This window comes from Garra rufa, chromosome 12, assembly GCF_049309525.1.
Source record: "Garra rufa chromosome 12, GarRuf1.0, whole genome shotgun sequence".
Taxonomy (NCBI): Eukaryota; Metazoa; Chordata; class Actinopteri; order Cypriniformes; family Cyprinidae; genus Garra; species Garra rufa.
This window is the reverse complement of record NC_133372.1, coordinates 32,892,967-32,908,451: the sequence shown is the minus strand read 5'-3', so window position 1 is coordinate 32,908,451 and position 15,485 is coordinate 32,892,967. Positions and strand designations below refer to the sequence as shown.

The following is a 15,485-nucleotide window of genomic DNA, read 5'->3' as shown; positions in this document are numbered from 1 at the left end:
CAGTACAGCAAAAGTTTTTCACAAGTTTATATAACGTTATTCTTATTACGTTTACATCTCACGATTTTGTTTTTGTTTCCACCATGGGAAAAAAAAGTTAAATGATTTTTTTCACAATAGCATGTTTTCACGACACGTCATCAATCGGTCATATTGGCAACACTGAATGTAAACAATGCCACTAAACTGAAAGAAACTTACATATTTTGCTAAATATTGCTGCTGAAAATGGTCAATTATTGTCATGTTTAGGGCTGTACTAATCGGTCTGACTGGGAAAACCATTTATAGTACTACAGACTGCCAAAAGTTTAACAAATCAAGGAGAGTGCAAAAAAAAAAACTGTCTGAGGAACAAAAGGTGTTTGTGGTTGGCCAAACTGAACCAGGACTTCCAGAGCAAGAATATTAGGCTAATATCTTAATTAATACTGCTCACACGCATCTTTACCACCTATTAACTTTAGTTTGTCAAAATATTGTGCCCTCGAACAATATTGATTCTTACGTAAGGAATAATTGACGACGGGTGTGCATTATTTTCGTAGAATTCAATGGACCGAAGTCAATTATTCCGCTTATACTTGTTACCACACCTCAAGACATCGATCAGATGATATATTTCAAGACATTCGTTCGTTTTTTGTCCTTAAACCGCTATTGTGAGTAGGATAATTTCTTACGCAGCTCAAATAAACCTTCCTTCCTAATTCCAAAACATCATTTTAGACCTAGTAACGACACTTGAGCCGTTGATAGCAAACTAATGCAGTTAATAATGAAGTTTAGACAGACCGACAGACAAACTGACAGAAAAAAAGAGGGAGGGAGAGATTAAGATCGTAAATTACCTTTCTCAAGTCTGTGCGTTTCTCAAAAGCAATCAGCAGCACCGTCTCTACTAACAGTTAAACTTTAAATTCATTTTCTTCAAAACCACGCTGTTGTTACCTCGCTTGTGAGAAATGTTATGTAGTTGTTAATTGTTAATGAACAGAGCAGCGCTAACAACATTAGCAGGTATGCTATTGTGTGTATAAACTGTGTGAGCGTCTGTAAGGAAGAGTGGGAGAAATAGAGTATGCTTTCCGTACAAAATAAAACGTAATATTGTGGAAAAAACATGGGAATTATCTGTCGTTTTTTCCCTATTCTTTGCTGTATTTATTTGTTTGGCCAGCATCATTGTGTGTTTTTTTTTTATTTATTTTTTTTTAACTGAAAACATATGGCGAAGTGATATAGATATGTAATGCGGTCAAGTGCACCTGGAACTACGTTCGCCTGCTTTTCCCTGAAAATAATGCACACCATTAGAACGGTCGTCAGCCAATCCCAATGATCGATTATTCTAGCCTGTTTTCAGTTCATTAGCGCACCACATCCAATAAATCTCAATATGCTTTGTTACTATTAATATGAAATAAAGTCTCAGATTTCAAATTCTGTCCATTTTACCACAGTATTCAAATAGCATTTTGGCGCCGTTAAGCCCCTCAGTTCAAGAGAAGAGAACCGATGTGCACTGATCATCTCCTCAGTTTCAGCACGAAATAAACATGAATAAACACCCCAAGGTACATTACCGTTCAAAAGTTTGGCGTCAGTACATTTTTATTGTTTCTTTTTCTTTTTTTTTTTTTAAAGAAATTAATACTTTTATTCACCAAGGGTGTATTAAGTTAATAATTAAAAGTTTATTGAAAGTTTATAATAAATAATTTACATTGAATAAACACTGTACTTTTTAAACTTGTTATTCATGAAAGAATCCTGAAAAAAAATCACAGGTTCCAAAAAATATTTGGCAGCACAACTGTTAATATTATCCAACATTGATCATTCTAATAATAAATCAGCATATTAGAATGATTTCTGAAGGATCATGTGACACTTAAGACTGGAGTAACAGCTGATAAAAATTCAGCATTTCATCACAGGAATAAATTCTATTTTAAAGTATGTTAAGATAAAAAACATTATTTTATATTGTAAAAACATTTTGCAATATTACTGTTTTTTTCTGTATTTTTAATCAAATAAATGCAGCCTTGATGGGCATAAGAGACTTCTTTAAAGACTATTACAAGTCTTACTGACCCCAAACTTTTGAACGGTAGTGTATGGTAAAAAAAAAAAAAAAAAAACTACAACTTACCGAAATCTGTATCTGCATCGTTCAATGAGTGTTTCAATCGTGGTAAGACGTCAATATAACAGCTTTTACACAATATGTCAAGTAACGTCACATTTACCTCAGAAAAAAAAAACATATTCAGTCACCATAAACTTGACAGTCAGCTAGTTAGAAAAACAAACTTTAAAGAGGAAAATTTTTCTTATAGGCCTATGCACCATATAACATTATAAGTTACTGTTCTTCACTGTTTAATTTACGTTAGAATAAATCCGTCAAGTTTTGATAACAGTCACCATTTAGATGTTTATATTTCAAAAACTAATGTAATTGTAACTTTATTATAAAAACTTAATTGTAATTCGTGTAAGTTAGGTGTAATGTAGTGCCAACGGACTCTTATGTATAATTTACAGCATTAGTTGAGTTATTTGTGCATGTACTGTACATGCTATATATCCAAAATAATTGAATCAAATTGCAAGTACGTGAATCTCAATTGAATTGAATCTTGAAATTTGAAAAACCCAGCCCTATAATGCCCTGGTATATTTTTTTTTGTCCAAGTTTAAATTGAGCACATTAATGAGAGCTTCTTTTTATACAACTGCAATAATAATTCAAATCTTAAGTAGCATGGGTATATTTGTAGCAATAGCCAAAAATACACTGTATGGGTCAAAATTATACTTTTTTTTCCATGTCAAAAATATTTAGGATATTAAGTAAAAATCATGTTCCATGAAGATATTTTGTAAATTTTGTACCGTAAATATATCAAAACGTACTTTTTGATTAGTAATATGCATTGCTAAGAACTTTATTTGAACAACTTTAAAGGTGATTTTCTCAATATTTTGATTTTTTTTGGCAAAATAGTTTAATCTCAGCCAAATATTGTACTCTCCTAACAAATGAGCTCATCAATGGAAAGCTTATTTTTTCGCCTTTCACCTTTAAATTTCAAAAAACCAACCCTTATGACTGCTTTTGTGGTCTAGGGTCACAATTTCAAGTGTGATAAATGTTAAACTCTCGTTTAAATCAGCAGTAAAAGATGGGTTTATATTTTAAGAACTCTTCACACAGCTCATATCACTGATGATGCCTTTTATTGTGCAGAACCGTTCAGTATTTTTGAAACCAAAATCGATCCATTCTTAGTCAAACAGGTGCTAGACAGCTCCTGCTACATCTCCTCAAAGGACGAACTGAACATCTTCAAACATTCACACACACCTCGATGCAATGGTTACCAGCTTTCACCATTTAAAAAAACAAAAACAAAAAAAAAAGTATAAACAAAATGTAAAAATTCAAAAAACGACAACTACTTATACCACTACAAATGTAAAAGACAAAGACCAAAGAGCTGAGCAAACTGATCGAAAGACATTTTTCAACACTGGTTATGAGTCGTGCAAAACTGTGAGGTTGATGTGAATCTGTTCTGTCAGTAATACTGCATGTTGGTCTACTGCATACGTGTGCATTCACATACTATTACAGCGGGAGTGTCGATTCTGATGTTGGCAGATTTTACATCCATCGCTACTAGCATCTGTAGTCTGGAAACATGGCAAATTAATGTCGATTAAAATTAAAATAAAAAAACATACATACGTTCATACAAAAAGATGTGTGGCAAATCAAAGAGTGCATGCACACCACACACACACACACACACACACCCAGACAAAGAGTCCAGCTTCATCGTATAAAGCGACTTGACACTTTCACATGAACATGTCAATAATACGACAACATCCACAGTCAGAAAGAGAAGGAAACATTACAGACATGTAGAATATGATAACAGCATTACATCATTCGTAATAGTGTAAAGAAACATATAAAAATACAAAAATAGGACAGTTACAATATGAAGATATGAGATACACAGACCACAGCTGCAAACGTAACTTTAAAATCCCTTGTCTCTACTCAGGTAGTTGCCACTAATTTGTAAAACACAACGGTTTTCCTTCATGTCGTAAATACTTTCTGTGGGTTTGGCCTGTTACTAAAACACCCATACATACACTCACACAAACACAAAACACATTCTTTAACCCTTGTGTGTCCTTAAAGACATTTTTGATCATTTCGGCTGTGTTAATGTTTTATGTTTTATTGGAATTGTAATATTTTACCCTCATTTCCTTTCAGAAATGTTTTATATTCTAAGTATAGAAATTAGTTACACTCAGGACCTTAAGGACAAAAATATCGCAATTGAAACCCATTAAAGCAGCTATATTTAATCCCAGTGCCATTATCCATAAAATTATGGATTTTATTTGATTTGACTTCAGTTTTATTTCAAGTAAACATTTTTAAAATACAAATAAAACATTTTTAGTAAACTAAAACAAGCCTAATCCAAAAATTCTGAACAATGAACAACAGTGGCATTATGTAACTAAACTAGCACTTAAAAGATTAAAATCCTGAAAATTACAGCATTTTTAATAGTTGTGATCAGGACGGATGCATGTAAACAAATCTGTCAGTAAAAAAAAAATATATATATATAATATTTTTATGACATTTTTAACCTTTAAGGACCTCTGTGTAACTTTTTTTTAAATGGACGCACAAGGGTTAACAATCTGAACTGAAACGTCAGTTCTTGCATTAACACTGATTGCTAAAATGACTGATTCAACTCTACTCGAGTTGAGGAACCAATATGATTCCTTGCTTTCCCAATATTTTTTCATTGTCGATTAATCACACACTCCAATATTTAAGTATTCTCATAAGCATTGCAATGAGATGAGAATGAAACAGCTACTTTCACCTGTTAGAAATGATATTTTGCGGCAATGACGTGCACACATACCCAAAAGATAACATGCAAACATTAATTATTGATGACATGATTCCCAGGTTTACAGTACATGTTGTCAGAGACAAAGTAAACAGATTTAATACTAATTTGTTGTCTCTTTTTGTCATGCTAAAATCTAATTATACATAAAAAAACAGGCCAAACCACTGAAGCTTTCACATTATCCCGAAAGCAAAACCGACATTCACACGCACGCATACAAAGTAACGATAACAAAGTCAAGTTTCTCTTCGGACTTGCTCCAAATCGAGTGCTTCTATGTAACAAATACAAAGATTAAGTGATAAAAAGAATGTTGTTAAAAGAAAACATTAAGTCAGGGCTAATTTTGACTTTATGCTTCATCCCTCCAAAAAGTAAGATTCAGGAAACATTCTAAAAGTGCAATTTGTTGTTGGTTTTCTTTTGTGTGTTTGTTTCCATATGAGTACCTAAAGTACATTGAGATGCTTCTGGAGTGCAGATGACAGGTACCTTGGATCCTGTAGTTCGGCTCAAAGTTAAAAGAGATGTTACTGAAAATGGAGGACGGACAAGGGTATACCGAGCCTTGTGCCTGGTACTTGGATGCAGGCTGTTGGGGTCAGGAGTGCTTTTGTCGGGGGTTAACAGGGATTTGGGTTTAAGACCTTTCCAAAAGTCCAAACCAAAGGTCTTTTTTCTCAGTTTTATTTGTCAGTCAGTTTAAAGGTTATCTGTGTTTAGCTTTAGCTATTTATTTTGAATCATGTCATGTTCAAGATGCTGGCAAGAATTCATTTATATCATTTTCTCCCAAAAATGATGCAAGTGACAAAAAAAAGAAAAGAAGATATCGCTCCCTTTATCTTTTGCTTTCTATCTAATCTCCTTCATTTTCTTCTCTGGAATCATTGATCCCCTTTAAATCTCACCATTTCTTTTACTGTGTTGGAGGCACAGGGGCGTTTGGATAAAGCGAATCCCCTGGTAGTGGAGTGCTGGAATCTGGAGTAATAAAGAAAAACAAACAAAAAAGCTATTAGACAATTATACAATAATTGAATAATTACATTCCAAGTAATTATTAGACAATTATACAATAATTGAATAATTACATTCCAAGTTAATATAAATAATAGGGGTGACCAATTATTGGTCTGGCCGATTATCTGCGCTAAGCATTTTTATGGTTATCGGTATCAATTATCGGCACCGATATTAAGCATTTTTAGGATTATCGGTATGAATTATCGTCGTCGATATTAAGCAGTTTTATGGTTGGCGTTATCAATTATTGTCACCGATATTAAGGATTTTTATGGTTACTGGTATCAATTATCGGCATGATATTAAGCATTTTGATGGTTATTGGTATCAATTATCATTGCCGATATTAAGAATTTTTATGGTTACCGGTATCAATTACCGCTGCTGATAGTAAGGATTTTTATTGTTATTGGTATCAATTATTGTCGCCGATATTAAGGATTTTTATGGTTACCACTTACCAGTATCAATTATCGTTACCGATATTAAGGATTTTTATGGTAATCGATATCAATTATCGGCACTGATATTAAGCATTTTTATGGTTATTGCTACCAAGTATCATCATCAATATTAAGCATTTTTATGGTTATCGGTATCGGTCATTTTTAAAACCGATTTGCCGAAAAAATTATGTAAAAGCATTTAAAGAAAGTTTTTGTCCGAGCCCTTGTTATGCTTAAATTTGAAACAAATTTTAATTTTTACACCAGGCACACACACACACACACACACATATATATATATATATAGCAGAGGTCGCGTTAACCGAAAATTGTCCGTCATTGACGGATTTTTTTAATCAGTGACGGAAAAATTTGAAGGCTTTCCGTCATTTTGACAGATTACACTGCGGGTGATCTGTTGTAAATTATAAATGTAATTCCCACCCCTGTCCAGTTGGTGGCGACCGCGCTCCAATGTGGCAGCAGAGCACTAGGTACAGAACAAAAACGAAACTGTCACAAGGAATCTTTTGATACGCGCATGCGAGCACCCAGTATAAACTACAGCGGTCTCACGCCACATTAAAGAGCGCCAAAACGGTGTTTATTGCTTGAATTTCCAGACGAAATAGACAGAATTTGAAATCTGAGACTTTTTCATATTGAAAGTAAGAAAGCACAGAGCGTAATCGCTTATTGTGATTTATTAGTTATGCGTGCTACTGTTAATTCGTGAACTGAAAACAGCAAGATCCACTGAGATTCTTCTGTTCTCTTCATAAATAAGTGCATAAACCTATACAGTATGCTCGCCTTGTAGGTTCATGATTAAAAATGAAAATGTGAACAAAAATAAAAGCAATTAAATGTGTTATTATAATTAAAATATGAAAATTAAAATGACGGATAATAATAGATTATGACGGAATTTTTACGACCCTGTCCGTCAAAATGACAGGCAATGTGGAAGTCTAACGCAACCTCTGATATATAGGTTCAAATATTGGTTATCGGTCTACTTGATCTGTAATAATCGGTATCAGCATCTGCCCTGAAAAACACATATCGGGCGACCTCCAGTAAATATGATAAAAATAGAAGTGCAAATATAAATGGATTTACTGACAAAAAACTTGAAAAAACAAATACAATGCGATAAACATTTCTAAACCAAAATATTATTTTGGACTTATTTCAGTTTTAAAAATGTCATGAATAGTGCCAAAATCATTGAATCACACTGAACTGTGGCCAAATATATATAAATAAATATATACTGTATATATATATATATATATATATATATATATATATATATATATATATACTGTATGTGTATATATATATATATATATATATAAATAATAGGGGTCGACTAATCATTTGCCTGGCCGATTTTCTGCCCCGCTATCGGTATATAAGCATTTTGATGGTTATCGGTATCGTAATTTTCAAAACTGATTTGCCGATAAAATAATTTAAAAGCATTTAAAGGAAGTTTTTGTCAGAGCCCTTGTTATTCTTAATTTTTAAATTAATTTTAATTTTTTACACAAGGCATATACATATCGGTTCAAAATATTGGTTATCGGTCTACTTTATCTGTAGTAATTGCTATTGGCATTGGCCCTGAAAAACACATATTGGTCGACCTCTAATAAATAATATAAAAATAGAATTGCAAATATAAGTGCATTTACTGAAAAAAACTATGGAAAAAAAACTATGTAAGTCTGATTTTATTAAATATTTCCAAACCAAAATACAATTTTGGAGCTATTTCAGTTGTAAAAATATCATGAATAGTGCCAAAATCATTGAATCACACTGAACTGGCCAATTTTTTTATTTAATGATGATCATTCATATATGTAAATATTAAAATCTAATCACTGTATGAGCAAATAGCCTACCATTCAAAAGATTTTCAGTCAGTAATATTTTTGAAAGAAATTACTTCAATTCAGCTAGATCAACTGATCAACAGATTAGAAATGACAGTAAAGAGTTTTCACAGTATTACAGAAAAGCTCTAATTTAAATAAATGCTATTCTTTTGAACCCCGATGAATGTATACACCTACTGGACAGGTATTGAAGTGTGTGTACACGTGTATGTTTCTGTGCCATTACCATGCACTGCTCCAGTCTGTGCGTTGGTGGGTGGAGAACTGTGAGAAGCAGGTGGAGGAGCTTCACTGTGGGCATTAGGGACGCTCACGGAGGCGGGGCTTTGTGTTGGGGGCGGGGCAGAGGCGTTAGTGACAGGCTGGTGGGGTACAGATGGAGTACTGCCAGACTGATTGCCAGGCTGGTTGCTATGGTGCTGGTGTTGGATCTGCTGGAAGTGTTGCTGTCGGGCTCTCATCTCTGCATACTTCAACTGCTCCATGTGAAATGACTGACGATCGGCAAGAAGCTGCTGCCTCTGATACTCCAGCTTGAAAAACAATATACATAAATGCAGATTCATTTTCAGTTAAAAGAAGAGTTTTCCAGAAAATATTTTCAATGAATAATGACTTTGATTTCTGTTCAAAAGTTCCTCATCTGTTCCTCATGAGTGCAAAAAATCTGACTGAATTATTTTTGGAGCCCTAGTAAATGATTTCTTTAGCATGGATTTTCATATATATATATTAGGGATGTAACGGTATTGTAAATACTGTCGTACCGCAATAGCAATTTTTTTTCCGATACTAACGTGGTCGCATGACTCGTTAGAACGATAGGTCTTCTGAGAAAAGTGTGCTCAGGTGCGAATGGAGCGAACGGGAGGTAGCGGGAACTACGACCTTATGCACGGAGCGTTCTTTAGAACTTCCGCATAAAGATAAGCCAGCTCGTAAACTTCCGCTGAAGCTCATTTTATATGTGATATATATTAGTCGGACACACTTGTTACTCATCTACTGCCTCGTTCTTATCAGTAACTGAGAAAAATTATAATTGCAACATTATAAACAATGATAGCGGCATGAACATTCAGTTTCATATTATTTAACAACATATAATTTAAATGCACAGCCTGGCAATCCCGTACTCTCCGTATCTGCATAGTTGTACATTTAAATGCTGACAGCTAAACACTATCATAACATGTTTACGCTAACATTAGCTAGCTAGCGATATTTCTCTTCAAGGACATCTTAATCATATAGTTGATAATCACTAACTTGCCTTCATTGTCATTAACACATTTTTAAAATGTAGCAATATTTTAAAGCCTTTATTATTTTCTAACTCTACAGCTGTGAAATAAAATGTACTTCAAGGACTCACTTTTCATTCATAAAAACGGCATTGGAAAAAATGACTTTTCACGAAAAACGTCTATTTTTTGGCTAAAATAATATGGAATTACCCATATAACCAATAGATGGCAGCAGAGGATTATTTATTAAGCAGCTGCCTTTTAAACTCCCTATATTTTTCAAGACGTCTTGCTTTTTCGATTTATTATAAAATTACTAGTATAATAAATTGTAGTACTTTTACCGCCCTTAAGTATATAGTATAGCAAGTGCAGAAAGTCATTAAGCTCACACACAAACAGCCTATAAGGGTGAATTATTTAAATACTTATATATAGTTCACTGCAAATACGTTAAATATTGATGGTATAATAATTAAATAATGCACTCAATATGAATCAATAGGAATTTGAAATATTTTATAAAATTGAATAACTAGGCTACATATTTTAAGCTTTATCTTGAACTGTAAAATCTATTAAATAGCCTATATTTAACCAACACATACTTGTTACAGCTGTAGTTTTGTTACTCTGAATTTATTCTGAATCATTTAAGCTCTTTTTTTGACATCAGCTTGTCATTTGTTTGGTCCGGTTATATTACTGTCAATCATAGCAATGACTCGTGCATATTTAGCCGATTTACTCGAAATTTTTTTAAACTGGCATTTGTCATTCATGAAACGGTATACATGGACGTTTGGTCCTCTTAGACAAACAACACTTTTTTTCGATTGTGAATGGATTATGTAGAACAAAGTACGCTCATGTTATGGCACAGTACAGTTGACCGCAAATGACTTAGCTGGCTTGTCTAAACAAGGAACTATTTTGTGCATACGGTCAATTCCCATCAGCCCAGGCGTGGCCATCATCCTTTGCGGTCTGTTGTCGCTACAGATCCTGTTTCACACATACTCCGTATGCAGTGCGTATGCAGTTCGTGTGCGTTACGTATGCGCATTTTGATTTCAAAGACAAATGTGCTTTTTCAACATTGTGATCCTCTTTTATTACAGTACTGTAATACAATCGTTCATAGACATTCACGTTTAAACTCAATAAATTAAAGGTATTATTCTATGCACTTGACTTCTAGATTTATATATATATATAGTTGCTAAAGCAAGTTGCAACACATTTTAAACTGCATAGGTATAGCTTCCTTTTCTTAGTAAAATTGGACTATCACAAATATTTTAAATTAAAACTTATCACAGACAGAAACAGTCGGCTCTCGTGCCTTTCGCATTAAATTGTTATTAAAAACAATGCCTTAAATAACTTTTCTACCTGGACAAGTGCATTATGTTGCCTTGTTTATTTAAAAGTGCACTTTTCCTAGTTTTAAACTTAGCCAAAAAGCCACGTGTTGACTGTAAAACACAGTAGACTTCATTTCTATGCATTATATGTGTAATCAACACATTTCCGTGTCAATACATGTTCATTTTTACAGCAACAATGCGCTGTCACTTTAATTCAGGGCTGCAGCACAGCAAAAAATAGACTCGGTGCGGAAACGATCGCTGCACTGCTGCAAACACACCGCTTCTGGAATGTATTGCCGGACAGCAACCGCGTGCAGTGTGAACGCTCTAATCCGTTAACATGGGTGCGGAAAAAAAAAACGCTATGCATACGCACTGCAGACAGAGTGAATTGAAACAGGCGTAATGCAGAAATGGCGGGTGCTGCTAGTAGCGGTGAAGGAAAAGAGATGGAAATGGTCGAACCTAAAGCGGGTTTTAAATCGGATGTGTGGAAGCATTTCGGTTTCTCTGTCTGAAACCTGTCTCTGTCTGAATAAGTGAGTGTGTGAGTGAATGAGGTGAGTGTTCTCAAATACTCATTCAGCACATGGGCCAGCTGCAATAAGTAGGCTGCTATTTTTATTTTTTCTGAGTTTTCAAGAATACTAAATTGAAACTTTATTTTTTTACATGGCTTAATAATTTTTTGTCATTAAAATTGAAGTTCCTGTTTCAAAGTTTACAGATAGATGGCTAATTTGTATGCCATTGATATGTTCAGTGTTAATGTAAACTGTTTAATAAACACTTCTGGCATTTTTTTTGAGTCTCTTCATTAGTTTTGTTTTTCCTGTAAATGATTCAATAAATATCGTACCATGCCATTCATACCGAGGTATTACCGTTCCGTGAAGTTTTGATACCGTTACATCCCTATATATATAATTTTTTTTTTGTCAAAATATCAAATTATCATTAAAACAAGATTAATTTGATTTAAAATGGAATAATATAATGTAAAATATATATAAACATATATAATATTTCCAGTAAATTTTTCTTAAATCTCTTTCTGAAATTTTCAGATATAAATTTATAAATATTTAAAAATGAAGGTGAATGCTGAAAAAAAAAGTATTAAAGTATTCTTGTTTTAGAAATGTTCACATTTTTACTGGAAAAAATGTTTAGAAAATGACTTTTTTCAAGTGCATGAAAGAAATAAAATCATACAGGTTTTGAAAGAAATGACTGAATTGTCTGTGAAGATGTATAAATCTATAATTTAATGAACCTGACAAACTACTGAATGCAAATATATTGATAAAAAAAATCCATGTTGCCTTACCGCCTCTCTCTCTCTGTCCATGATGGTTTCCAGCTCTTCAAAGTGTCTGAGTTTGATCTCCAGCTTCTTCATCTGGGTCTCTACCAGCAGAGCGACCAGAGACTTGATCTTTCTTTCCTCTACTGCTGCCAAGTGCTGAAAGGAAAGCAATCAAAGAATACAGCATTTAATATTATTTTTTTTAGGAGAGCTTTTTGTTTTCTCACCACGATGACACCTTTTCACATACCTTAGCTTTCACTGCAGCAGCAGCCAGTGCAGAAGCAGCAGCGGTGGCCAGGTTTCCCTCTCCTACATCTCTCTCCACCTTTGCTTTCTTCTCTCCTTCACTCTCTCCATCCCTCTGACCCTCTTCTGATCCCTCTTTTCGTTCTTTCTCCTTTTCACCATCAGCTGCAGAGATCCCAAAGAGTTCGGGTAAGTCATTTTTATGAAAATAACAACATAGTGGTAGATGTTTTTGTACTGCAGTTATACAAATAAAGCATTAGTATATATGCATCACATTACTTATTAGCATCTTTGCATTTAAATTTAATTTTATGTCTTGTTCGAAGTCAAATTATGGTTATTTATTATTAGATTTTTATTTTACACATGCATTTTTTTGCTGTAAAACGTACCCATTTCTGAGTCTGTTTTCTCCGTCTCTCTCTCTGTTTCCCCTTCTCTCACTCTTTCTTCCTCTTTCTTGCCGTTCTCTCCTTGTTTTTCTTCCTCCTCACTGGCCCCTTCTTTGCTCTCCTAAAATTTCACAGACATAGGAGTGCCACATGTGTTAATATTAGGAAAATATCATACATCGTTCAAAATATTGAGCAGCACTGTTGAACTGTTTTCAGCAATGAAAATACAAAGAAATATTATAGTAGAATAATTTCTGAAGGATCATGTGAAACTGAAGACTGGAGTAATAGCTGCTGGAAATTCACAGGAGTAAATTGTGTTTTAAAATAGGGAAGTTTTAAATTGTAATAATAGTTAACAATATTACCAACTTTACTGTGTTTTTCATCACATAAATGCAGCCTTCTTCCAAAAACATATAAAGATCCAACCCATCTTTTTAACTGCAATATACAGTATCTCACAAAAGTGAGTACACCCCTCACATTTCAGCAACCATTTTAGTTTATCTTCTCAAGGGACAATACTATAAAAATGAAACTTGGATATATTTTAGAGTAGTCAGTATGCAGCTTGTATAGCAGTATAGATTTACTGTCCTCTGAAAATAACTCAACATACAGACATTATTGTTAAAATAGCTGGCAGCAAAAGTTTGTACACCCTAAGTGATAACAGCAGTATGTTGTTTAACTATGCAAAGCCACATGTCCTATTCATCATGTTTATGTTTTTGTCTGCATGACAGGACCATACAAACTTGTGTATCTTGTATAAGAGCAGTTAAAATTAGGTGCATAAAGTACAATTCTCTCATAATGACCACTGGATGTTCAACATGGCTTCTCATGGCAAAGAACTCTCTGAGGATTTGAGAATTAGAATTGTTGCTCCCCACAAAGATGGCCAAGGCTATTAGAGGTTCAGTAACACCCTGAAACCGAGTTACACTCCACAGTGGTCAGGGTCATACAGAGGTTTTCCAAGATGGGTTCCATACGGAACAGGCCTTGCAAAGGTCAATCAACAGAGTTGAGCACTCGTTCTGTGCGTCAGGTGCAAAACCTGGCTTCAAAAAACATATGCATGAGTGCTGCCAGCATTGCTTTAAAGGTTGCAGAAGTAGAAGGTCAGCTTGTCAGTGCTCAGACCATACGCCGCACACTGCAACAAGTCGGTTTGCATAGGCATCATCCAAAAATGAAAGCCTCATCTGAAGCAGGCTCATAAGAAAGCCCGCAAACAGTTTGCTGAAGACAACCTGTCCAAGAGCATGAATTACTGGAACCATGTCCTGTGGTCTGATGAGACTATAAGATAAACTTGTTTGGCTCGGATGGTGTCCAGCATGTGTGGCGATGCCCTGGTGAGGAGTACCAAGAAAATTGTGTCTTGCCTACAGTCAAGCATGGTGGTGGTAGCGTCTGGGGCTGCATGAGTGCTGCTGGTACTGGGGAGCTGCAGTTCATTGAGGGAAACATAGATTCCATTATGTACTGTACATTCTGAAGCAGAACATGATGCCTTCTAGGGTTGGGCGATGTCGACCAATTTGGCATCGTACAATGTCCAATGTGAAACATCGCGATGGACAATGGCATCGTCGGCAGGAGGGCGGGGGTGAGGAATGGTTGTTGTTAAATAATTAATTCATAACGAATTAATTAATTGTAGCCTATATTTTCACCAGTGCTTAATTTGAGCCGGATTTTTAAAGGTCCGGCATTAACAAGTGCATTAGATCGTGACAGTGCGTGCATGCATAAGAGACAGAGCAAGCGCGAGTTTATGTAGATGTATTTGGAGGATGTGTGTTGGTCCTTAACATATTTTCAACCAGTCAGCTTTTTTAAGTTCAAAATAGCTCTCATTGACTGCTTACTGCTTAACCCACTCTGTCCAAACGCATTTAATGAGCAGCGGAATGTTTAGAGAGAAAGTGTAATATCAGAAATAATACCAAATCAAGCGAAATATTATTATGTATTAACATTATAAACACTATAAACATAGCTATAAGTTAGTTACCCTGACTCCAAAACGAATCATTTAAATGTAACGGAATTCAGAACAGAACAGGAATAAAACAAAATATATTAAGGTAAGAAACCAAAACAAAGCGAAACTAAAAATAGCAGGCGTTGTGCTCACGTACCTCTAATTCGGCACAAATCCAAGTGTTTCCATATTCCCAATGTATTTGAATGATAAACTGTTATTTATAATGTATACTAGGCTTTGTATTGTACGTTCGTATTTCGATGGAAAAAAAATATATTCTCTTGTTTTTTGTTCCAAGCTCTGTTCGTTATGGTAAAACCATGAAAAAGGCATATTTGGTGTAGTTTATTTAATCTAATTTAATTAAAATTATTTATATTTTTTCTGCTGTTTTTATATGCCTCATTTATTAACGTAAACAAACTAGTTTGTGTAATTAGTTTGGAGTTCACTGTAATTTGTATTGTGATCGCTAACAACGTCCTTGTTAATATTTCCTCATAATAATAATAATAAAATAAGTAAAGATGCGGAAATTGAAAGCATGCATTTCAT

At 34.3% G+C, this 15,485-nt stretch overlaps 1 protein-coding gene across 1 annotated transcript in view; it reads right to left on the bottom strand.

Annotated features, from left to right (window-relative positions):
* Positions 1–3,251: 3,251 nt before the first annotated feature.
* Positions 3,252–15,485, bottom strand: part of smarcc2 (SWI/SNF related BAF chromatin remodeling complex subunit C2) — a 24,974-nt gene continuing 12,740 nt past the window's right edge. Inside the window, 5 exon segments of the mRNA XM_073851575.1 lie at positions 3,252–5,957; positions 8,579–8,885; positions 12,303–12,437; positions 12,532–12,695; positions 12,926–13,110. Coding sequence (XP_073707676.1) covers positions 5,893–5,957; positions 8,579–8,885; positions 12,303–12,437; positions 12,532–12,695; positions 12,926–13,110 — 856 coding nt within the window. The 3' untranslated portion in view covers positions 3,252–5,892.